Here is a 25,917-nt window from a genome sequence, read left to right as displayed (position 1 = left end):
TCACAAAGAGACTTTGCGTAACACTGTTTCAACAAATAATTTTATGCTGCAGATTTAATTCCCAAATTATGGTCTCATATCCATAGGAAAAGTAAAGAAATAGTCAATGAAGAAAAAAGAAGGCACTTTAACAGTTCTGTTTGAGGAAAAGGCTCTATGTTTGGTGCTACAGAAAACAAGCACTGGGTGCTAGATTCAGCAGTCTGTCAAGTAATACAGAGCAACATGATTTGTCCTTCACTCCTGCCTGGCAACTTACCTAATTGTGGAAAGTCTCTAAAATTGCTTCTGAGAGTTGAAGACTCAAATGAAAAAGCACTTTGTTTCAAAACAACACACTAATGAAAAAGCCATCATGGGGACTACTAGAAAGAAACACTTAGGACAAGCAGAGGCCACCTACTCTCCAATCCTCCAGCAATTACTTCACAAGGAACTTTCCCTGAAAGTCTGCAACTGCAAACCTTTCTAACCACTTTCACTCAGCCACAATGGCATCCAGGTGTTACATAAACTAAGAAAGATACATTTCTTGCCAGCACAATTGCCTTGTTAAGGTTTAGGGTTTAACATGTTTCAATGATCTCAGACCTAGGGGAGGTTAAGAAAGCTGGGGGAGAAGGATGTGCCTTCACAGTTAAAAATGGCTAGAATTTTAGGAAGGCTTTCTACCAAAATTAAAATATTCTGCTCACAAATACTTTATATAAACTTTCTTTAGTATTTCAAGAGGGCAAAACAAAGTTCATATACAAAGTGTAGTAAAGGCTGGAACAGGTAATAGTATCCTTATAACTCAGACATCTAAAAACTGAACCAAGGACTGTCTTGTTTTATTAAAAGCAACACTATTTTAAGTGAGATATATCCATACACTTCTTCACTTTAAATCTTCTCTTATTTCACAATAAGTAAATTTATCTTTACAAAAAAATTAGTTAAGCTTTCAAAAGATTTAAACATATCTGGGAATCAAAGCAGTGAAACTCATTTCAATAAACCTTCAAATGTGAGCAACACTTGTTACTGATGAACTGAACAGTCAAATGAGAGAATAGCTTATTAATAGTAACGATTCAAATTTCATCTGAGAAGGTTACAGGGAACTCTTTAAACAAAACTGTTCCTATGTCACTACACCAGCCCTTGATGCCAACCATCCTATGCTTTGTCAGTTATTCTGTGAAAGGCAGCCACATTATTTACCTATTCTGCACCTGCACTGTAGGAGCTGGAGTCATACCACACCAGTTTAATTTCTCAAACCACCATTAGCAGAATACTTGTTAACTGGCAGCTACAGTCAGGTATGTTGCTGGCTGCAGTAGAGCTAGGCAAGGGTTTTACCCTCTTCTGTTAAAATTTATCACATCTCTCCCTCCTTTCAGCAAACAACACAACTACACATTTTCACTTGCTACTTCCTCCTGCCCAAAGTTCCCTGCATTCAAAGGAAAAACACAGGAATTGTTCAACTCAGCCTATCTGACAGAACAGAGTTAAGAAGTGGTGCTATTCAGATATTTGAACAAAACAAACAGCAGAAGAGAGCAGCTTCTTAAACCATCTCTGACACTAGCCCTAAGACAGGTAGCATGTCCAAAGGCAGTTTGCTCCCGTTTTAGCAGAACAAAGAAATAACTTAACATGCTAGGTGTTTTTTTAACACTAATTTCATTAGCTCTTTTATGGAAGACCACATGCTTGTGACAGATAAATGAGGCACCTTAGAAATGCCAATATCAGGCTGAAATGTTTCCAGGTTGACTCACAAACTTTAGTAACAGCAAATATAGATGTTACAGTGTGGAGAGATTTGAGACTTGGAAACACATTTCAAGCAGAATTTGGCATGAATCTACTGTTATAATGAGTACACATTCCTGTCACCAGCAGAACTAATGTGCTCTAATTTCCTAGAGAATTTCATATTTTGTCTTCTCTTTCCCTTTCTACTACACACTATTTCCACTGGACAAAGAGGAGATAAAGGATGCAGCTGGCTTGGCTTAACAGGCTTCTAAGGACCCTTCAAACCTCTGGAATGAGCAAATTCAAAACTTAGAGGGAAGGACAAAAATGCCATCACATACACATAATTTCCTTCAGAAACAAAACCAAAATAGGCTTTCAATGTTATTTTATACCAACAAAGACTAAAATGCCTAAAGGTCATTTAGCTTTTAGCTTTCTGCTCCCCTGTTCAAAAGATGAACAACATCAAAACTTCACCTAATTAGTATTCAATAGGAGAGATATTGATCAGCCACATGTGCATTGAGAATGCATCTCATTTTGTGGCTGGGTGCAGGACAGTGAAGTGGCTGGAGGAGAAGCCTTACGAGAAGCAGCTGAGAACACTTGGTTTGGTCAGCCTGGAGGAGAATGAGGGGAGACCTCATTGTGATCTTCAACATCTTTGTGAGGGGAAGTGAAGGGGCAGGTACCTGTCCTTCACTCTTGTGACCAGTGACAGGACTCAAGGATATGGCACAAAGCTGAGGCAGGGGAGGTTTGGGTTGGATACCAGGAAAAAGTTTTTCACTCAGAGGGTGGTTGGGCACTGCAGCTCCTCAGGGAAGTGGTCACAGCACCAGCCTGAGTGCCAGTGTTTGGACAATGCTCTCAGGCACATGGTGTGACTTATTGGGGTGACCTGGGAAGGGCCAAAAATTGGACTCAATGATCCTCATGGGTCCCTTCCAACTCAGCATATTCTACAATTCTATGATTTTCAAAGTTTTACAGCAAAACTTGTTTAAATTGATGTTCTAATATTCATGCACAGAACAAAACAGCAAGAATTTTAATTCCTGTATGTGTGTAAAAAACACACTGACACATTTGTAAATCATTTGTAAAGCATTTGTAAATCTAAACTTGAAAGTATGAACAAAGAAATTTGATAAAAACCAGAAGTATCTCAATAAAGAAGGCTAAAAGAAGGGTTTTTTTCAATGCCATGACTACTTTTTAATTACTTCTGTACACAGTGTAAATTTAGATCTCATTGTGTAACTAAAAGCCCCTTACAGGATGAAAGTCCTGCCTATGTCCTTCTCTCATAACACAAATGCAGGAATACAATGCACTTGGTAATGACAAGTATCTCAACAAGCTCACTGAAGTCACATGGTTAATTTTAACCTTGCCTCTTCAGTAGTGCCCATAAAGCATTTCCTGGTGCAATCTTGGGGATATTGTATAACAATATCAGAAAAATAAGGTGCAACACTGAAAAAAGTATGCTCAATATAGCCAACCTTAAGCATATTATAACTAAGAAAAAGAAGCCCAAGAAGATGAAATACTGCTCTATTTTCTGTAGGCTTTGAACAACCACTTCAAAGAGCTTCCTCTCTTTTTTTCCCCCCATACCTAGGGCTGAACACCTGGACCTCAGATCGTGTAAGATGTTAAAACCTGAAAGATCTTCAGAAAAGAAAACTGAAAAAAAAAGAAGAAAGTAGTAAACAAGGGTTTTTAGGAAGAATCACAGGAACTTCTTTATTAATGTACTCAACCTGGTATGAATACAACCGGCAGAAGATATTTTAAGGGAGCATTCATTTAAAAAACGAATAGTTTAACAGTGGTATCACAAAAGAGCTGCATATGAAATAGAAGAACACTAAGATGCAAAAGAGAGGAAAAAAAACCTTAAAAGTCAAAAAATGACTTACACATGTATTTATTATTATCTTATGTATTCTTACAGTTCTTGGAATAGTAGGGCTGTTACAAAAAAATAAGAAGAAAAGAAAACCACTGTGATATCTTTGCCGTGTTCTGACAGCACAGCGATCTCAGCTTAAATGAGACCTAGAGAAAGCATTGTGCTTCTCTGAACTTGTGCCAGGATGACAAACACACATGGAGTTGAGGGGCACATGAAGTACTGTTCCTCAGCACATTTAATGAGCAGGTTTTCCTCTGTGCTCCCACAACCTCTCAGCCCTCATGGGGGAGAGGTGTCACAAGGCCCACTGACCTAGATTAGTCTGCTGAAGTTCAACACCAAGATACCCCACACTTGGCAAAATAAGATTGCATTACAGCACTTCTCAAACATACAGTGTCCAATATCTAGTTACTATTTTCATAATGTAAGGCTGTAAATCATTCAGCTCAGCAGAAATACTTCAGTGTATTGACCTGAAACACTGACTTTAAATGCCTCTTCAGTTCTTTTTGTAACATAACTTCAAATCTCCATGTCTGAATTATATCCTACTTGTAAAGCAATATAAACTATAAATTAAGACATAGTAAGTCTCTAGTTCTTACTTGATCAGCAATGATATATTTAAGAAATAACTCTCCTTTTTACAAGTTCCCTCATGGATTTGACAAGGAAATGTTTAGAAGTTCATTTTTCAAAGGCTAATAGAAGAAATGCTTAAAACAGTTCTCATTTTATGAACCATTAACAGGAAGTATCAAAATGGAACTGATGCTGTAGCTTTTTCAAAATTAATTACCAAGTCACAATTAGGATGGCTCAAAAGGCAGCTATTAGCTATATTTCTGACAAATGCAAAACAAAAACTTACAAGGTAACCTGCAATCATGAACAAAAGCCCCACTTGGGGTTTATTTATACAATAAATGCATTTATTGTACAAATAAACCACAAGTGTGTTCCCAACAATTTAAGGATTTTTGTCACAGCCAGGTGATACAAAATTCAAACACAAATGGTAACAGAGACCAAGGAATAAAAATTTATTTCTGACAAATTATAAAGTCTTCACACCTTATTTCTAGAACAAGAATCCATACATGTGGCAATAAGCCATACTATATATAAGCATTAAAAGTAACTACAAGACAGAAAGCTACTTCTTTCTGAAAACTCCAAACACACAAACATCCTTTTTATTTTGAAAAACTGCTTCTTCAAGTTTTTAAAAAATAATTGGAGGGTGAGCTTAAAGACCAAATGTTGTCTCAAACACTTTGGTCAGCTGGAAGAAATTTGTTAAGATCTTTGACATTTAGCTTACTATTCTGTAAAATTGTTTTATTTTACTTTTCAGCAACACACATTAAATAAGAATATAAGACATAAGTAATGTGACCTTCAGTTCACATCTCTACAACACATTGAATTCTCACTCCTACTTCCACTGCAGTGGCAATTCTTGTCATTCCTGATATACTGCAAGGTTCTGTCCTACTACCAGAGTGACAGAAAATCCATCTGTCCTCCTGTCCTCAAGGAAAGGGAGCAAGCAGGCTGGCACAGAGCAGAGGACAGCAGCCTGGCAGCTGACCTGTGGCTCAACAGAAACAAGCATGTCCCCTAGCAAACACAGCTACACAGATGCAGATTCTGGCACTGAAGGGATAATACTTTTCCCAGGGATCTTCAAGTGCTTCTGGGTGAGGGGAAAGGACAAGTGACACAACAGATGTCTCTGAAGTTTGTACATGCCAACATCTGAATCAGGCAATATCATGTACCAGGAACTGTAAAATAAACTACTGAACTGAGGCTTCTTCTCATCTGCTATTTTTAAACATGGACAATTTTAGACAATGAACTGCCCCTCTATAGTAGCAAACAGCCACAAACCTCAAATGGCTTCAGTAGCAAAAGCAGGATTTTATAGACCCCTGCACGAAGATGTGAATACACAAACTGCTGTTCCACTGCCACCACAGGTGCAATTAGTGTCAGCAAAGGTCAGGACAAACAGTTAAGTGAACTAAGCATTTCAACCTTCCTCCCATGATTCACACAAACCTATCTACTAGACCATGAAACCAAAGAGAAAAATCACCCATTAAACCATTGCTGCCTGCAGAAAATTCAGGCTTCAGAAACAAAGCAATTTCTTTATAATGTCTGCAACTGAAAAGAAATATTCTGAAGACATTGGAACTTTTCACTGGGTAACTTCATTTATTTCAAGTTGGTCTATCATTCTTTCAAGCAGCCTGAAAGGGGCAAATTGACTCTTCAAGTCAAGAGTCTAATTAAACTTGAAATTAATTACAGCAAACGTCTAATTTCAGTCACAGTTAAACCATGTAACCTAAGAGATGCAGATGTCAGCAAGAACATTTGATACAAATGCTTCCTGATGTATATAGAATACATGATGTCAGTGAAAATGACCAAAACAGCTGTGATACCTGGTTGTTTACCCCACACCCAACTCTCAACAATCGATTTGGCCCTGTAAGTGGGCAGTGGAGTCTCTTCTTCATCTTTCTTTTCTTTGTCATTCTGCTCTTCTTTCTTTGATGCAGTTTGGCATTCAGTGCTATCATCTAAAGAAAACAAAAGGGAGGGGGAAAAAAAAAGACCAGTTAAGCTACCTTCAAGTCAGGTTGGAATTCAGGTCTAGATTAGAAATATAAAGGTGAAATCCCCAGCCCACAAGCTTACAGAAATGTTGTCTATCATTAAGAGAACATAGTGGGGGAAGTTCTATTTTATCATGTTAACTGTCACAGGTGCTGGGTCTCATGTTACATTTCATAAGACAGTGACCTTGCAATCCAGAAATCACCTCTGTAACCTCCTCAGCATGATGAACATTTAATATAGATACCATCATGTAAGAATTGAAAAGGATTTGCAATACACGGTACTGCAAAGAAGGCACTTGAAGTCAGACTGTGCTCCCAGCTATCTGTATTGCTGTAGCATTTACTTGGTTTTATATTCTGTTTCCAAGAATAAAAAAAGACAGCAATAGCCTATATTTCAAAATCAAGGAGAGCTACACATTGGCATTTACACTACTTTTATGCAGCAGTATGTCAACATCTGTAAAACATCTAGCATCTTAGTAATTACTGGCAAGTACTGAAAATAATACCACCATTTTCTGCCCAAGCAACAAAACATCATGCGCAATCCTTTTGAGACTACTTTCACAAAGTCAGAACACAGACATTAGTCACTTATCTCTGTAATCAAAGGCTGCCTGAAAGTCTCAATTTTCTAAATAGAGTAGAACTAGACAGCTGGAAGTTTCTCTTTATTTATATTGGGACTAGGGATTTCCATATCCATACCTCCAGTCAGTTCAATGCATAAGATTGCCTTGCAACTGAGGGACACATGGCCAGTTACTTTCCTCACCCTGACCTTCTTTTCAAACCATACCACTCAAAATTTCTCAAGTCCAGCATTTGAAACTTGCCTGTGAAGAGTTTAGTTCCAGCCTTTTTTGCCTGGCTCCTAGAACTGATCAATCCTTCATTCCTATCTGCCAGCCTAGTCCGGAGACTCCCTCCCTAAATGTCCCAGCCACAACATAATCACTACTATTTTGTCTTTTTTCCTTTCTCACCCCACGTACCCCACCAAAATAATAGATTTGTACCAGCATATATCAGAAGAAAATAATAAGCAAGAGGTTTACATCAGTAGCCAGACATGGAACATCTGACTGCAGCCTGCCTCACACTCATGGAGTGAGATCAAAGGCTCTCATTACCTCAGAATGTACAAAATGCACCTATCACAATGTACAAGAACATTCAACTATTCTTTCCATCTGGCCTAACAGAAAATTAATGCTTAATCTGGCTGAAACTGGATCTGTGATTGCCTCTTTGTTAAGTTTTTTTTTTAACTGGAGACAATAAGACCTCCCAAAAAAAAGGTTTTTTTGTGCCACCTTAATTACCCAAATTTGAAATTAAAGCACTGTTTCCTGACCTGTAACTGACAGGTGTTTAGGAGATGGAAGATGAAGACTGAAGAGCAGGAGAAAAGGAAAGGAGGCATAATTGCAGTATCAATGATGGAGCTGAGATTGTGGGCCAAGGAAGAGATAGCAAAGTCACTTGAGAACAGGAAAATGAAATTTGGATATACTTCTTGTAAGTGGCAAACAGAGAATCCAACTGTGTCCCTCAAGCCCTGAGGAACAGTCTGTGAGTCACCAGTTTGATAACAATGTCCAAAATGTGATTCAATCCAGCTGTTTCTTTTCAGAGGCACAGGAGAATAACATGAAAAGTACAGAACCCATTATAGAGCAAGGACCCTGCTCAGCCCCAGTGGCTCAGAATATTTCCACAGTAACACCATAAATCTCACTGTTTCTCCACTCACCCACACGTCTAGAGATACACTTTGCAGGGTCTGGAATTTTAGTTAGTGGGTAGAAGGATGCTGTGCCAAGACACAATTTACAGGCAGCTGTAGGAGAACTTGTTATGCTTTTCAACAGATCCTTGGCAAAGGATGACAACCAAGGGCTACAAACTTAGTCATTTAATCAAACTCCTCACTGCAAATAGAGAAGATCCCAGTCCAGGTGGGAACTCAAGCTGTGTATGGAATAAAAACAACCCTGGCAGGTAAATCCACAGGAGGATTTTTTTTCAATTGTCTGTATGAACCAGGAAGAGGAGCAATGAGAGAAAAAGTGGGAAGGAAATGAGCTAAAAATCACATTAAAAGACCATGTCAAATTGTTCCACACAGACAGTTCACTAAACTTGCAAAAAAACTACTTGCCACACACATAACAGATAAAGCTGGTATCAGTCTAGACTGAAAGCAGCAACACAGACATCATAATTATGGAAGTTCTGTTATGCTTCATGAAAGATTTTTCAGAAAGAGGGGCAGGGAGGAGAAATAGGAGAAATATCTTGAGCAAAACCAGAACAGACCAAAGTAACAAGACACTTTTCAAAACAATGCATTCAAAAATACAATGCAGTGTGTCAGTATGATTTAACTTAATTTTGTGAATATTGTGGTGGGGGAAGCAACATAACATCTCCCTGAAAGACCTTTTTTCTTTATTATGTTTTAGTACACACCCTTATACCTCTACACTGAGGCAGGCAGGTACAGCCTGCAGTCAGAACTGAGCAACTGAAGTAACCATTCTCAGCTAGAAATGAGCTCCCAAACCAAAGCACAGCAGCTCACCATGCCTGCACTATATTGCACAGCCATGGCTTAATCTGGTATAAACAGAGCATAAAAAGGAAGCACTAAAAATGGAACTTACATTTCATAATCAATGAGGGAAAAAAACCTGACACTGCATAGTGGCCTCCACCACCTGTTCTAGTATGGTCTTGTGCTGCTCTGAAATGCCAATGAACTCATGTAGTTGGGAATCCCTCCATGGCAAGAGAAGGCCTGCAACAGTTCCCCTACAGATGTTGACAGGGCAAAAAGTCACACAGTGTGCTTTAGAAAAGGGCTGTGTTTTATAACCACCCTAAACCAGTATTTGGTAGTCCCAGATCCAGGAAATATTTCAGCTGCAATATATTTTCTGTCAAAAATCCTTGATGTTTTAGACACACACCTATATATATACACCTACATACACAAAATTGGTATTTGTTATTTGTGAGGGAAAGATATGCTTTACCATTTGCAAACCATACTTATACAGCTCTCTAGGTTAGATGATTATTTCTAATTAGGGTTAGGAGATCAGAATCTTAAGTTTCTTTTCTTCCCTGTATACTATTTTTTAATACATTATTGTTTGAATTTACAATAGAGCATTCTACACTTCTGAAGTCAAACTGTCCAACAGAGTGACTACAGACTTCCCTACCCTGCAGAGAGAATATGAAAATCCACAGCTGAGCACTGAATTCTTGAGTCACTGTGTACAGACCACAGCTGGGTCAGGGGAAGCAGAAGAGAAAAGTGCCACTTCTCACTTTTAACAAGTTCTCCCTTACACAAAAAAAAAGAAGACTCAAAGCAGGAGCCAGCCCACATCCCTACACACTGCTACAGTTTGATTTATAACGTGGTTTGTACAGCAGCCACCATAACCAATTCCCACATGCTGTTATTCTTGTCATAAATATTTTGTTTCTGCCAGCCTCTCTGGAATTGCTTGTGGCATTTGGACTTCATTTAACCTGCTTGCAGGTGCAACACTGCATGAGGTTTGTGTATTTAGAGGCACCAGGCAGAGAAAGTCCAACTTTCAGGAAAGGGGGAACAGAAAAGGAAGCCCACAGTGTTTACAAAAGGCAGGACAGAGGTATGAAGCTGACAATTTTGTATTTTTGTTCTGGAACTTAAAATAGCTAAACAGAAGAGACCTGTGTGTCTTAAAGAGACTGGTATGTCTTAAAATTTTACAGTAACAGTTCTCTAACTTGAAAATTTAGTAAGAATAATATTATTTAATGTTTTTTATTATTTTCAGAAGCTGGATTCCAGTATACAAGGTATTAATCTAATCCAAATTTCCTGAGGGCAGCCTGATTGCCTTTGAAATACATGCAATGCTGAAAGTGCACCTGTATTTGGACATCACTACTGTCACAGCTGTGTCCTCAGATGGTACTTGGAAACATACAAACACATTCTGCTGAACACATTTATCAAATATGTTTTTCTTAAAGTGCCATGAATTCAAAACAAAGACCTTATTCCTAACCAAACATTCTTGCTAAAAGGAGGGGGAAAAAAAATGCACTACTTTTATATTCTTCCTAGAGGGAAAAGGGATGTTTTTTGCTATCAATAGCATGTTCTTCCAGTCTGCTGCCACTGCTAATATCCACTGACAGAATGAAGTGCCTCTTCTGAACAGTCCAGTCAGCATCAACAGAGAGCTATAGCACTAGTGAAGAAATATATTTATATATATGTATATATATGTATATATATGTGTGTGTGTGTGTAGTGGATGGGCTTAAATCAAAACTTTTTAAAAAAGACTGAATAAAAGGGACTACATACAGCAACCTCTCTTGTTCATCTCCAGATTAGTCAATTTAGCAGCAAACTCTGAATATTGACATTACTCTATATTACTTTTCATATGAAACCACTGGGTTTTATATAAATCTCATTACTTATGTGGACTTTTCCCTCTTGTCTTGAATTATATTTGCAGATCATTTATGCAAAAAAGTAAGTACCAACTAAACAGACATAAATACTTTAGATTTTCACTTCATGAAACTAAACTTGAGCTGCAAGTTCAGAGGTGCAAACTGACCCTCAGTTTTTCTGGTTCCATGATCAAACATACAACCTGACTGACAGTGACCTAAAATAGCCCCTTTTTTCCCCTCAAGCCTGGTAAGCAAGATAGCTGTATTTTAGAACCCTGTAGGCCAACACAACAGCCTTTATGACAACTAACTTCACTGAAACACAGTTCGTACATTAATCCTAAGAGTTAAGAGCCTGAAAAAGATTTATTTAAATTTCCAAACTACTGCAGTGTTTCAAGAGATATGTAGAAGGACATACATACCCTCCAGCTGTGGAAAGGAACAGGTATGATCTGTGCTATGTAAAACTTACACTTAACTCCTCCAGAAGCAAAGACGAGTGAAAGGCGATGTTTTAGTTTTTACCTTTGTTACTCACCATACAAGTCTATCTTAATTGGCACTAAAATAAACTAAATTAATTTTCCCCAAGTCTATTTTTCCCACAACAGTAACAGGTAAGTGATCTCCCTGGCTTTATCTCAACTCCCAAGCTTTTATATTTTATTTCCACCTCCTATGGAGGAGGGGCAGCAGGCAAGGAGCTGGAAGGGTGAGCACCTGGCTAAGGTCAGCCCACCACAATACAGTACTGGAAACAACAAGTGGCAGTCTGCCTTTACCACCACCCCACTATGCACATGAAAAAGCTTTCAAAAGCCTCATCAGAGCTTGGACATTTCAGAGTAACATAAAAGCCTTATTTATACAGTGAAGTGTCAGAAACTCTGTATTTTTAAATAAATGTTTTCTACAGTCTTCAACACTTTTTGAACCTTCTGAGACATGTACACACTTACATCTGGCATTAAAAAAATAAATTCTCATAATTGTTCAGAAGTGTCCTAAGAGTGAACAAACATGAAGTCATAGATGATTGACTTAGCACTTCTGGATTTTTATTTTATACTGCTGTCTATATTTTGCATCAGAAGTGACAGATTGCATTTTCCTAGCTGATGTTTCAAGGATTACCCTGAAAATTAAAAACAATTATACTTTGACATCTTTCTATAAGCTTTCTCAGAATTACTAAAAGCACTACAGCACCATAATTAACTGAAAATCTCAATTCTCTGCAGCTACTTAGCTATAAAGATATTGGAAGAACAGTTTTCTGTCAAGGACTAGCACAGGCACAGCTCTAAAAAGCAACGTGTAAGTATCCAGCACAAAAAGATAATTTTGCAAAGCAAGAAAAAAAATATACATTATATAATTTATATATCTAATAAAATATAGATTATGTATATTTTAATATATATATTAAAACATATATATATATATATATATATATATATATATAGTACCCTTCAGTACTACAGATGTTTGTTGTCCTTCTTCAACATGAAAGCACAGTGTGTTGAATTGTTTTACCACAACCACCACAACACCTCTATCATGAGCTGTCAGTGAACAGGAAACCATTTCCTACAATTCCTTTAGGAGGTAATATTTCCCTTTATTGCAAAAAGTTTACAATGCCTTTTGTTACTACACATGGAAGTAGCCAACCCAAAGAACAAACCAACCATTACTCTACCTCCACTCATTTCAGAGCAGCTTTGTAGTAGCCTTCTTGATAAGATCAGCTGTATTTTCACCCAGTGGCAACAATAATACTCCAAAGGGCCAGCAGCATAGGGAAGACAAAAGTTTTCTAACTCTGAAACACTTAGGAGCATAACCTGATTTTTACTACAGCATGCAGCCACTAATAACCTACAAAGCTTATACTCTTGGTAAGTAAATGTATAATTCATTCTTCTTTCATAAATTATTTACTGCATCTTACTTCCTGTCAAAATTACCTCCTCTAGTCAAAAACACATCCATTCCTCCTATTTTTAAAGAAGGCATACTATAGGTATGAAAAAATTGTCTACATGAGTAATTGAGCTTTATTGGTTTGAAATATCATGTCTATTCCACAGTAGTAACAGACGCCAAAAAAACAGTTCACTGTTACCAAAGGCAGTATTTCTACCCATCTCGTCATTTATCTGCGAATTTCACAAATTACTGACAAAACTTATCTGACCACTTGGTGAGTCCATTTCAGCCAGATGAGGAAACAAATATTTTAGTTTTTGACCAGTTTAATTTTCTGTTCAGTACGGAGTTAAAAGAGCACCACTTATGTGGTGAAAATGAAAAAAAGGCAAGAGCAGAATCACTCCATTCCAGCATTCCCCATTGCAAAACAAAATCCACCCCCACCAAAGTAATCTCTCTAAGCAGATGTATTACTCTGCCACTTGCAATATTTGCAGTGTTATAACTGCTCTCAAGTACACTGGAAAACTTAAAAAAAAAATTAAAAAAAAACAAAACCCCCCCCCCACACCACACACTACATTCTCAGGCGGATCGTGGACAGTTTTTCAGCTGACCTTTCAGTTACTTGCTGAAGACTGTAAACAAAATTAGAAATAGCAGTATCAGCTTTATCCCATTCCTCAGTCCACTTCCTTTAAACAAAGGCTACAGCTGTAAACACACCAAGCATACCAAACAAAAAGACACTGCCAAGCCTCTCTCATAGTAACATGCCTAGTTATGAAGTTAAATTTCACAAGGCTAGAACAGATTTAAGCCTTCATTTGGAGGCTTGGACATTACCTTTTCATACACTTTTTAGAAATCACTTTCAATTGTATTTAATTCAAAACATTAACACCTGCAAATCATATAGACAGGTGATGATCAACAAAAGTCTTGTGACAGTATGAAAGCTGAAGTCCATTTTCAACACCACAATGAAAGAAAAAAAACGAACAAACTAAAAGAAGTTTAAAATTCATACCTTTTCTTGGAGGTAGTTCACCACTCTGTATTAATTCTGTTCCAGGATATACAATCTCTCCATCTTTTACCATTTCATTCCACAAGCCACACAATCCATCTCGTGTAAAAGCAAGCTGTTAAAAATAATACATTACATACAGTTACACACACTTTTCTCTCAAGGCAACTCAAGCTAACACTTAAAACACATCTGATTTTATACATCATCCCAGAAGAAAGAAAACACATGTACCATCTCATTGGAAATGAGATTTTGTGTGTGTGTGTGTGTGTGTGTATGACAAGGATTTAAAAAAAATCTTCAGAATCTCTGATTGTCTAGCTATGCTATTTTCAAATTAAAAGTGCAAAATGGTAAATTTTAGGTTCAAGTCCAGAAAAATGAACTTTTTTTTGGTGACAAGTTTTCATTAAAGGCATGGACTTGGTCACCCCAGAACTATCCAGCCATTCAAGATGACACCAGCTGGGGGGCAGGGAGAGGGTGTGGGGAGTCCTTTTTCTCTTCAGGAAAAGCTATTCAAACAAAGTCAAGCTGCATAAAATCCCAAGACACAGAAGCTCACAGTCCCCTCGCCAACCAGCAGCTGAAGAGCTGGGCATCTTAACCAGAATGATGACATCAAGGCACAGATTTGTAAATGAATTCAGCCAGTTCAATCTGGTCCTGCTGTGCAAAGCATCTCTCACCACCCTCCCTCCTCTTTCCAACTGCTCCAATGCCTCCTCTCCCACCATTCCAGATTATGGAATGGATCAGCCTAAAACCAGCAACACCCAGAGCAAGAGCAAAGGGCTGCTTGAGCCCAGGTCAGCTCCCAATACACTCTGTGCTCAAGAGCACAAATACTGGCAACAGAACATAGACTCTGCTAGCTGGAACCACTCACAAAAGCACTGGCTGTAACACAAGTCTCCTAATGATTTAGGAATTTGGATCTCCCTTGGAGAATCCTAATGAGCAGGACAACTTCTCTTCTATGGATGTTGTTTTTTGCTTTATAAAATGCTGCAGAACAGGTATCTGCATCCCAAGTGAATTCCATAATAACCAGGCTGTAATTCACAGCTATAAAGCATAAGGGAGGAGGGCAGGACACAAAACTGAAAAACAGAGTATTTTCTCCATACCACAGTGGTGCAGTGGACCACATTAAAAAAAAAAATAAAAACAAAAACAAAAAATAAACAAAAAAACCCCCATAACACCACCAAAAAACACTTTTAAAATAAGAAAAGAAAATACAGCACTTGTTGAAGGTTCATTCAGAAGCTTCTTTGTGTTATGTAACTAGCAATCAAATCCAAAGTGTTTTAACAGAGAGGTAATACAAAGATGTGACTTGCAACAACTGCCATAAAATATTTACCACTACATAAAAGTCCACTTGTCTTGTGAAACAGCTCAAAATAAAATCATTACATTGCAATGATTAAGGATTACAGATATTAAGAGACACATCCACCAACAGGGCAGAGATTTGCTGACCCAGCTCATCCCAGTTAACAGGAATTAAAAGACAAGTTGCATGCCTTCACACCACTGTAACACACTAAATGCCCATAGTAATTTCTTGACCTCATATTGAGAATTTCATATTCAGAAATCCACTCCAACTCCGTATTAATGATCTCCATAATTCTTCTTTCAGCATAAAATATGAGTTGACACATTGTACTTGTCTGTCACTTACTATTGCCTGATCAGGGGCAGAATCATGCAGTGTGAGCTAGACATTATCCACCTTATCTGTGACTTATCAGTTGTACAGCACCAGAATCAAACCCTGACCATGCTTTACTGAAAGGTACAGTCCCTGTACTTCAGTGTTACACAGAACAAGGAGATTTTGCAAAGACCTGCTTTGTGTTTTGCTAAGAGCTTTACATTTGGCTTCATTTTTTTAAAATTGGAATAACCTGAAGTTGCATTTCAACAATGAAAAAAATCATTCACCATTAACTGATTTTTTTTATATTTATGAATATTTCAACAATAAATGGTTTTCACTTTTTCCTTCTTTAGATGTGGTCATATACTTTAGTGGGACACCTAGGGAATTTACTTTTCGTAGTTTTTTTCCTGTGTAAAAAAAGTAAAACAGTTGTTTCAGTGATTTTATTTCATATAGTGGTGATACATTATTTTTTTTATCTTTCACCTGTAAAATGCTAACCTATGGTAAAATACAAGCTTGAAAAATAGTAAGTGAGGCAACCTTCCCTATGGGCTGCATAATAAATTATAGTTTTCAGAAATTAAAGATCTTTTTCTAATAAACTGTCTTTTTCACACATTTTACTTTACATTCTCAGATCACCTTGGTATGGAAAATCATTCTCACAGCCCATAGAATCTAAATGTCTCCAGGCTTTGAATGCCAAATTCTTCATAATGTAGAACTGTTCTATTTCAGAAAACTTACTTATTACTTTTGAAAGCATTCATATAAAGCAGAATCAGGAACTGTTTTCTCCAACTTCTAATTCTTTTACACAGCACAAAGTTCACTCAACTCTTTCATGCAACTAAAAACTGTAAAAGTAAACAAAATTTTTTTGGCCTTGGGTTTGGTTCAAAGTCTTATCAAAGTAATTTTTTCTTGGTATGTTGCAAAAAGATAGAGGAACCACCAAGACTACGGGTCACAGAGTTCCACCTCCCTTCCAAATACCATAAGCAGCCTTCAGATAAACAATTTTGCCTACTACTTAGGTTGTAGTTAACATTTTGTCAGTAGTATCTGTGTTGGGGGAAGGGAAAAAATGAGACAAGTATGAAAGTAAAGAAACACTGGACTGACTTTACAGCAATAATCAAAGCAACCAACTGAACAGATAATTAAGAAATTGTATTTACAACCAATTCATCTGTCATAACACGGCAACTTAATTTCAGCTGTAACACAATTACTATTAATCTACTCAACATTCAGCAGATATCTAGTATTTGCTATATATATTAGCCAAAAGTGAAAGAAAAGTCTGAGTTTTGAAGTGATAAATTATTTAAGCAAGTTTATTTTCATGATCTCAAAATTACATAATCACGATAGAAAATTTACTGCTCCCTTAAGAGAAATATTTCTTTTAGCCAAGAGAAATGGGGCGGAGTGGTTGATACAAAAGAGGGTCGTGCTGACATCCAGAGGGCCCTTGACAAGCTGGAGAAATTGGAGGATTGACCTCATGATCCTAAACCTCATGAAGAAGTGCAAAGTCCTACAGCTGGGGAGGAACAGCCTCAGGCATCAGTACAGGTCCAGTGTACGCTCAGTGTGAGAGACATGGACAAAAAGGAGAAAGCCCAGCAAAGAGCCACGAAAATTATTAAGGGACTGGAACTCCCTTTTTATGAGGAAAGACAGAGAGAAAGGGTTTGGGAGGAAAGCTCATCTATATATATATATATATATATATATATATATGTGTGTATGAAATCTGAAGGGAAGGTGTAAAAAAGATGGATCCAGGCTTTGCTCAGTAGTACCCAGGGACAGGACCAAAAGGAATGGGTGTAAACCGAAATGCAGGAGCTTCCCTCTGACCACCAGGAAACACATTTTCCTTGTGAGAGAGAGACCAAGCACTGGCACAAGGTGCCCAGGGAGGTTGTAGATTCCCAAGTTTTGAAGATATTCAGAAGACATTCAAACACAGACCTGGGCACTGGACTCTAGGTGGCTCTTCTTCAACAGGGGAGTTGGACCAGATGACTTCCAAAGGTCCTTCCAATCTCAAACATTTGTGACCCTGTGAAACTTGCAGCTGAAGATAACACTCTTCTGTGTAGTGGAAAAGTGTCTGCTTTAACTTCCCAACCCTGCATTTTTTTCTTCCTACAGTATTTTATGACTTTCTTCCTTTGCTCCCACCGATACCTCTCATATTCAGTCATTCATAATGAGTCTATCACACATCTCAATGTTCAAACTAGAGAACTAAAACTCTGTTCAGAACAAAAAAAAAAAAAAAAAAAAAAAAGAAAAAAGGTACTTCCCTCCACTAAATTATTTGAAGAATCTTCACAAGGCAATTGGTGCTACAGTGAAAGACAAGAAAAACACACTTGGTGTCTTCATTGTTCCTGACATACTGGACATCCAAACACAAGAGCAGCCACTTGTGTTCTGTAAAGTCTCTCTCACTAGATTGCTTGATTCATATGAATATCTTTCCCTCTAATAATTTAGCAATTTCATTTGCAAATGTTTAAAGGGATGAATTTCAACTCAGTAAGTTAACAAATTAAGAATAATGAAGTTTTCACTGAACTTCTGCAACTGACAACAGTACCAGAGATGTGTCCTCTGTAAATCTCCCCAAGGCCCTGCTTGCCCCATTACACACTTCCTTCCAAAGACCAGGACAAGAGCAGCTCTATACTCCATTACTACTATCCACTGCCTTGCAACTTTGGCCCATGTTCTTAATCCTCCTCCTCATTCCCCAAGCTAAAAATCTCCCTTGTCCTTTCCCATGACATCTACTGACCTCTTCTCAATCCCCATCTCCTACGCATCTCACCTTCAGAAACCCCATGCCTCTTCCATCATTTGTCACACTTTCTCATCCCCAGACCATGTCTTGATCACTTGAAAGCCATATATCTCAACAAATCCACACTTCCCACACAGACCTAAGGCTCAGCCCTGCCCACTTATCCCAAACTAAAAACACAAGGGCCTAAGGAGACTTTAAAGTGAACTTCTACTGTAAACTGGGCTGCCTCCACTCTAATCTTTAGTTAATCTTATCTCTGCAGTAGAACTGTAATTTATTCTGTCTGGTACAACATCTGATTAAGTCCAAGGGGTATCTAGTTTGGTTGCTGACATATGCTGCTGCCAGCCTCCAACAGGGCTGGCAGTGAAATTCCCGTCCACCCCTATCAACTTTTGACAATAAGACCCTGGCATTAACATTTCCTTCCATTTCAAGAAAATTAAATCTTGCAACCATAACTGGGTAAGCTCCTGAGAATTCTCAAAGCACTGCTACAATTTTGCTTTCAGTAAGTTATTTTAAGAATAATCAGCAGCTCTGATTTTGCTTTGAAGCCAACTATTTTAATTAGACAAACTCTATGTAGTACATTAGATTTTGTTATCAAGGTGATTTCATAAACTTCCCTGCAAAAAGCATAGAAGCCTTCATAAAAGTTAACTTGAACTCAAGATAAACGAAGCCAGGAAAATAAAATTACCCAAAAGGACAAGGATTGACTTAGGTAGGATTCCTGGTTATATAATTGCGCTGGAAATTTAAGAAACTGACTTCATAACCACAGAACATCAATATGGAATTTAAAATATAAGCTACTTAAATAATCTGCACCTCAGAATTGTCAAGGGTAGTGGAGAATGTGTTCTTCTATTCACTTATTTTTGCATTAGCCACTGGCTGTAATTTAAAAACTACATGAAAAACTTTCCTCACTAGAAAAATACTTAAGTGAAAAACACTTTCAGCCCAGTAATACTGAAGAAAATCACAGAAGAAGTCCTTTACTAAGTCTCTCTTCTGTTTTTGCTTTTCTGAATCCATTCAATTTGTGTTTCCTTTTTCATTGTTGTCTTAGTATTTTGTCCTAGCTTCCTTCCTCCCGTGCTGAACGAGGCATGCCCTGAGACCACCGCTGCTTATCACACCTATGCAGAGCACAGTGCAACATCACTGCACCTAAACACAGTGCTCAACAGCTCAGAGAGCAAAATCAAAAGGTTCAGCAGCCCCACATTATTGTAACAGATTTGGGGTTAAACTAGAAACATCCCCATAATAGCAGGCTGCTGGTCTTCCACTTGCTGGAAAAATTAACAGTAAATAGTCACACAGAAAGAAAAATTATGCAATTCCCTATTTTTATACATCTGAAGAATAGCTCTGTCTGAACACAAATATTTGAACCTATGGATTAAATCTAATTTCTCTAACCTATCACACCACATGGAGTGTTTTTCCCTCCATCTGGAAATCACTTATTTAGGAGAGACAGCACTACTTCAGTTTTAAAATAACTTTTAAAAATTGGTATCACAAAGTTCACTTCCTTTAATTACAAAGGAGTCCTCATTTGCAGTTTACTGTAAGAGCTTCCAAATAAGCCCTTCATTTTTTTGATCAGAAAACCAAAGCAAAGAAGATTAACAGGAAACAACAAAATAGAGACAGCAACTTTCACCAACTTCTTGCTTTTAATAGCCAAGACATCATTTCTTTACATAATCTTCTCACAAGTAAAGACACTGATCTGAATGTTGGAAGGTAGGATTTTCAAGAAAATACAAATGATGAATATAACTTCAAAGGAAGGGTAAAAAGGTTTCAAATTAATGCAACTCTTAAAGGTGGCTATTTAATTTCAAAAAAATTATTTTCATCTCTGTGACAAAAGATAATGACAGAAATAGTCTGCCAAGCATGAACTCCATCAAAACTGATGGAAATACTTCATTTTCCTATTGCAGACAGCTCCTACACCTTGACTGTTGCCTAAAGTTTTTCTCCACACTACAGGAAAATAAAAGTTTTTCCCTCTAACTCCTGCTATTAAGCACAACAGTTCTCCACAGGATCCAGAATAAGCAGCCTAATTAAACTCCATTTGAACACACACATGCATCCCATTAGCTCACAGCAATTCTAGTTTTTAGTTATTCATCCATCACTAATTAAAGGTCTCTGCATAAGATTCTAATTTAGTTGTACAGTACATCTATTTAATCAGAATTATTTTAAGCACAGTTTGATTCCACAAACTGGGTACCTACTGAGGTTTAAGTAAACAATTTTAATCTTCCCTTTTTATAATAAAGGATGTCTTCCTTAGGAACAGTCATTGAAACACAATCTCCCATGACACACAAAGTTTTGCTATAAATGTAATGGTTCCTACTAGTAATAGTCATCAATAGGTAGGCCTTTTCAATGCATTAATTCAAATCTAAATAAGTAACTTATAAATTCAAGCAACTGTATTAAGAATGATACATGAAAAAGTGGCCTGCACTAAAATCCACCTATTTCATAACTTCACAGGACTATTTTATTAATGATGATGTTATACACATCCTGCTGATATATGTCATAGGAGAACATACTACATATTGTGTACTGATGTTCTCATATTCAGCTGTATTACCCTGATATTTCAGCTGCTGTAACAGTCTATTTTTACAGATAACAGAGAGTATCCTATTTTGCTCCACCAGGAAATTTAGATTTTTTTAAGTAAAAGAAATGTTTCCGAGCACTTCAAAATTACACTAGTAGCCATAGATCATGCAAATAATTACAAAGTTTTTAAAAAGACATGGAGCAGTTACAGGTTGCATTTGGATCTTTGTGGAGCACTTTGGCTTCCTAAAATAGTATTGTTCAGTTTCAGAAAAAATAATGTAAGCAAAAAACATTGTGAAGATGCAGTTCCATTAACATTTCACACCATGTCAGGTAATTGTGCAGGCCAGAAGGTCACTGCTACTACAGAAGGACTTGTGCCTTTGATATTCACTTAAGAGCAGTATTAACATGCTACATCCCACTGCCTCTATCTCACAGCAGTAACATCCCAAAACTGAGTAAGAACATTTAAATTTGGCCTGGGCACCAGCTGCAACAGTGACGCACACAGGTGATTAAACACAAGCCATGTTACAATCCACATGTCACTCTTTTCTTATTGTATTAATGCCACAACATAGTACTTATTAATGCAAATAGTACTAGAATATTGTGTATTACACTATTCATGCAACATCTTCTTGAGCAAATGCAAAAAAGAATGCAATAATTTTAAGAGAGATTTCATTGGCCTAATCATCAATAACTTCCAGTTATCAAGTCTAAAAAACAAACTCTCTAGCAACAGTGACAAAGGAAAAAAGTAAAAAAAGAAAAAAGTACTTTGGAGATACTAGGCCACCAAATGAAACCATTTTACTTCCAATCCTAGCAATACACCCCAAATTTTTTAGCAGCAGAATTTATTTTAAAAATTAATCAGTCTCTGTATGCCTCCTAATGTAATTCCCCAGAATAATTCTGTTTCTACAAGGACTGTCACCTACTCATTCTTGGACTGCTGTACACTGAGAAGTTAAAAATGTAGCTACAAAGTGAAGAGTTCCAGGGTCCAATTCCAAACAATCTGTAGTCATTTTAATCCTTTCACATAAATTTAGCATGTCTTCTTCAAACCTCTCATAGTACTGTGTTCACCTTTTCAATTCCTGCTGACAGTCTCTTGAGCACCAATAGGGCTCTTCTACAGCTGAGCCAGTAAAAACAAGCACATTAAGAAATCTACATATTCAGTACACATAGAACTCAAAGGATTAAGACTCAGGATTTATACCCATTAAAAAAAATAACCACACGCAGCTAGGTCATGCTAGCCAACAAGCAGCTAAAATAATCATTCATGTAGTAGAAAAATTCTCCAGAGCCCAAAACCCCTGTCCTTTACAGAAGGCATCTGCCATTTAATACATTAAAAGATGCTACTCAAGATTCACATGCTCAATTTTTTTAAATACTGAACACACGCATCCAATTAAGAGTTCTGTGATGAGGACCTGTGTAATACCAAAAACAGGTAACCTAATAAGAAAATTATATTATACCCAGGAGGCCTGGCTTGTCTTCAGATTCCAGAGAAGTGATGTTTGCATCCAGCACATGACAAATCATTACTGTTCTCTTATTTCATTATTCTCATTATTCTGACTATAGCTTGATTGGAAGGAAAAAAAAAAAAAAGGAGTACTCTGACAATTAAGAGTTTAACTTGTTATTACACATAAAGAACTTGTGTAAGTAAGAGCATTTATTCATAGAAATATGCTACAAATGCAGATTTTTATTATTAAAAGGAAGTCTTGTAACACATCAACTAAGCTACAGTCTAATGAATCACAAATAATATCATTGCATTTATACACACAACTGAAAATAATCCATGACAACTGAAACCCTCCTATCAAAAGTTTGAATAATTAGTAAAAAAAAAGTGATGTAGAAAAAAAGGCACTACAAAAAAGGAAAAATCTGATATATCACATGAACAGTCACATTTTTCACCCCTCTATTATATTTCATATAATAGAGAAGAAAAGGCAATGCATAGTCAGCAGGTGTTACAAACAAAGGTTGCCACTTTTTCAGATAAATTTCCCTGTATTCAACAATCACTATATACAATATAATGTAATCTAAAAGCCACTCTTCTGAAAACAAAAAAAATATTTCCCTATTTCTTAATATGCTTGCCTCCAAAATGTTGTATAGCATCTTTATTTACTACATTAGAGAAACATCTGACTTTAGACTGAAACTTTTACTTTGGTAGGAACAAAAGATGAAAATAAAATTAATCTAACCAAATCAAGAGCAAGCCCTGTCATTGCATAGCATTTACATTCAAGACCTACTAAATAATGGAATCTCTTAGGCTATATCTGTCACTTCTGATTCCAATTTATCTTGTTTGATGTAAAATACTGGAGAAAGGCTGCTTTTAAATCACAACTGCATGGGGAAAATCCTTGTCTAACCATAAGAACAACTCAAGCATGTAGACTATCAGCAGGTAATCTGGGATTAAGTCACGAAGATGGAATTTTTAAGAGTTTTTTCAGGAGCACTATCATTAACAGTAACAAAAGAATAACACTGGCTGGCCCACCCCAAAAAGAATTTCACAGTTTTGAGTTGAAACTTGGAAAGGTTATTCAAAGTAAGAGATCTATACGCAACATCTGGGTAAAAGAAGGTGAAGACACAAGGACTTAATCTAGTTATTCATTTCATCTACAACAAACATAACTGACCCAAACTACTCTATTTCTCTATATTTTCCATTTATTTGCAAAACCTGATTTAAGAAAACATATTCATATCCTCCTCCTCCCCATATCACACAACTTTGCTAAATGAAGAAATCTTCTAAGACAAAAGAAAACTTTCATCAAATACTGGTATATTTCAATGAAGACCACTTCCATTTCAACCTTGTACCTTTGACAAAAAACTCAAAAAGGACAAAATTTAAAGGAACCTTTTATTCATAATGCAAACAACTGCAGCAAAATCTAATTTGAATTCTTCAAAATATAAATTACATTTCCATTGCCTTTCGCTTCAGTTCTCCTGTGCATTAAAACTGCCAGCTCATATGCAGGCAAGACATTTAGCAACAACCTAAATAAGAATTTATAGTTCTAGCAGAAATGCCACATACTCTGCCAGGAGCTTTGACACTCAGCAAAGATAACACACATATGTAGCCCAGCTTGTTTCAAAGCAGAAGGGACTGGACTGAAAATGCAGATCTATTTGCAGATCAAAATAACTTGGTGTTTCTTCAAAGCCACTTATAAATCAGCATACCTGGGAAAACCTATACACTATCTCAAGAGCTGCAATCTTCTACTTGTCAGCTTTTTGGACTAAAAGCATCCTTGAACAGCACCTGAAAGGTCACAATGCAATATGACCAAAGTCCTTACCTGCAAGTCTGTCTTCAACCATTTGGAGTCAAACCTTGCTTGAGCAGACAGACAAAAAGAATCAGAAGACATGTTTCCTTCTTCAGCCTTCTCTCCAGGCTGGCTGAGCAGCCCAACCTGCTACAGAATGAGCGGAGAGAAAGAAAAAAATAAAAAAAAGGACAATCTAGCACATGAAGTAAACCACACAAGGTTATTTTTGTTCAGACTAGGACTGCTTCCACTCGATCTTTAAAAATGTATCATGAAGAAGGACCTCGCTCGTTCACATCCCCTGAATTTGCACGGGGAGAGGAACGCGCATTAGGAATACTACCTGAACCCAGAAAAAAGCCTGCACATCCCCTCCCTGTCACACCCGTGGGAAGGAAGCCTCCCTTCTGCTGCGCTGAGCCACACCGAAGGCCTTAACGCTGCCCCTCAGCCCCGTAAGTGGTGCATGAAATAAATAATTGATCGCAGATTACGCAAGCCGCAGGCCAACATAAAGCGATTATCAGGGTCACCCGCACCCCCTCCTCCCCGCGGCCGGGGGCTCCCCCTCTGCCGAGCATCCCACCCCCGCGCTCCCGCCCCGCTGTCACCGCCCTGACGGCTCCCACCCGCCGGGGCAGCCCGGCGCCGGGCCGGGGGCTCGGGAAGCGGAGGCAGAGCCCCGCCCGGGCAGGGGTCGCCGCGGGGGCCGGCCCTGCCCCGCCTGCCCCTCCCGCGGCGCTCCCGGGATGCGGAGCGGAGGCCGCGCTCCCCCGCCGCCGCCGCCGCCGCTGCCTCCCGCCGCCCCCGAGCCCGGCGGGGCTGCCGGGGCTCCCACACTCACCGAGCAGCCGCGGCAGCGACGGCGGCAGCGGCGGATCCGGCTCCCGCTGCACCGCCGCCCGCTCGGCCCCGGGTAATCCTCGCCCCTCCTTCCCTCGCCCGCCCACCCCCCACCCCTCCGCCGGCGGAGCCGCTGGCCGATCCCTCCCTCGCTCCGCCGCTACTGGAGACGGGGAGAGTTCGGCCCCCCGTACGCCAGCGGAGCTCCCTGCCAATCGGGAGAGCGGCGGGAGGCGGGACATCCTGTCCCGCAGCGGGGCGGGCAGCGCCACGGCCAGGCGGGCGGAGCCGCGCCGGTAGTAACGGGATGAGAGCATCCTTACAGCCGGGATGCAGAGATTAAAAAAAAAAAAACCAAAAAAAAAAAACAAAAAAACCAAAAAGGGTTGTTTAAGTCATTGAAGGGCCATCTGCAAACTGTACTGTTGACTTCTTAAATAAAGTAGCTTTTTAAGTGTTTCAGACGAGAAAGGTTAGTAAGGAGTAGCTCGGAGGCAAACAGAATCTCAGAGTGGGAAAGGTTGGAAGAGACCACGCTGGGGCATCTGGTCCAGCCTCCCTACTGAGGCAGGGTCATCCTGGAGCAGGTGGTGCAGCACGGTGTGTCTGTCTCTGGAGACATCCAGAGCCCACCTTGCTGTGTTCCTGAGTAACCTGCTCTAGGTGACCCTGCCTTGGCAGAGGTGTTGGACTGGATGACCTCCAAAGTCTTTGCCAACCCTAATAATACTGTGACACTGATTGTCCTGATGCTTCCTGAATATCTCCAATGAAATGGACTCCACAACCCCTCTGCACAATCTGTTCCAGTGCAAGG

General features: G+C 38.5%; 1 protein-coding gene across 3 annotated transcripts in view; it reads right to left on the bottom strand.

The window, feature by feature from the left end:
- The window catches only part of HERC2 (HECT and RLD domain containing E3 ubiquitin protein ligase 2), a 104,535-nt gene extending 79,325 nt beyond the window's left edge, over window positions 1-25,210 (bottom strand). For 2 of the 3 annotated variants that reach the window (XM_071418248.1, XM_071418250.1), the window contains exons 1-4: window positions 25,102-25,210; window positions 24,285-24,404; window positions 13,772-13,886; window positions 6,142-6,279 (exon numbers count right to left, since the gene is read on the bottom strand). In XM_071418248.1, the coding sequence (XP_071274349.1) occupies window positions 6,142-6,279; window positions 13,772-13,886; window positions 24,285-24,356 (325 nt within the window). In that variant the 5' untranslated portion in view covers window positions 24,357-24,404; window positions 25,102-25,210. The remainder of the gene's footprint in view (window positions 1-6,141; window positions 6,280-13,771; window positions 13,887-24,284; window positions 24,405-25,101) is intronic. The other variant, XM_071418249.1, reaches the window with a different exon arrangement.
- Window positions 25,211-25,917: the final 707 nt, after the last annotated feature.

Source organism: Agelaius tricolor, unplaced genomic scaffold (assembly GCF_023055355.1).
Source record: "Agelaius tricolor isolate 1412-34295 unplaced genomic scaffold, bAgeTri1.0.p SCAF_79, whole genome shotgun sequence".
NCBI classification, from domain to species: domain Eukaryota; kingdom Metazoa; phylum Chordata; class Aves; order Passeriformes; family Icteridae; genus Agelaius; species Agelaius tricolor.
Note: the sequence above shows the minus strand (reverse complement) of the source record. Positions and strands in the feature narration are given on the sequence as shown.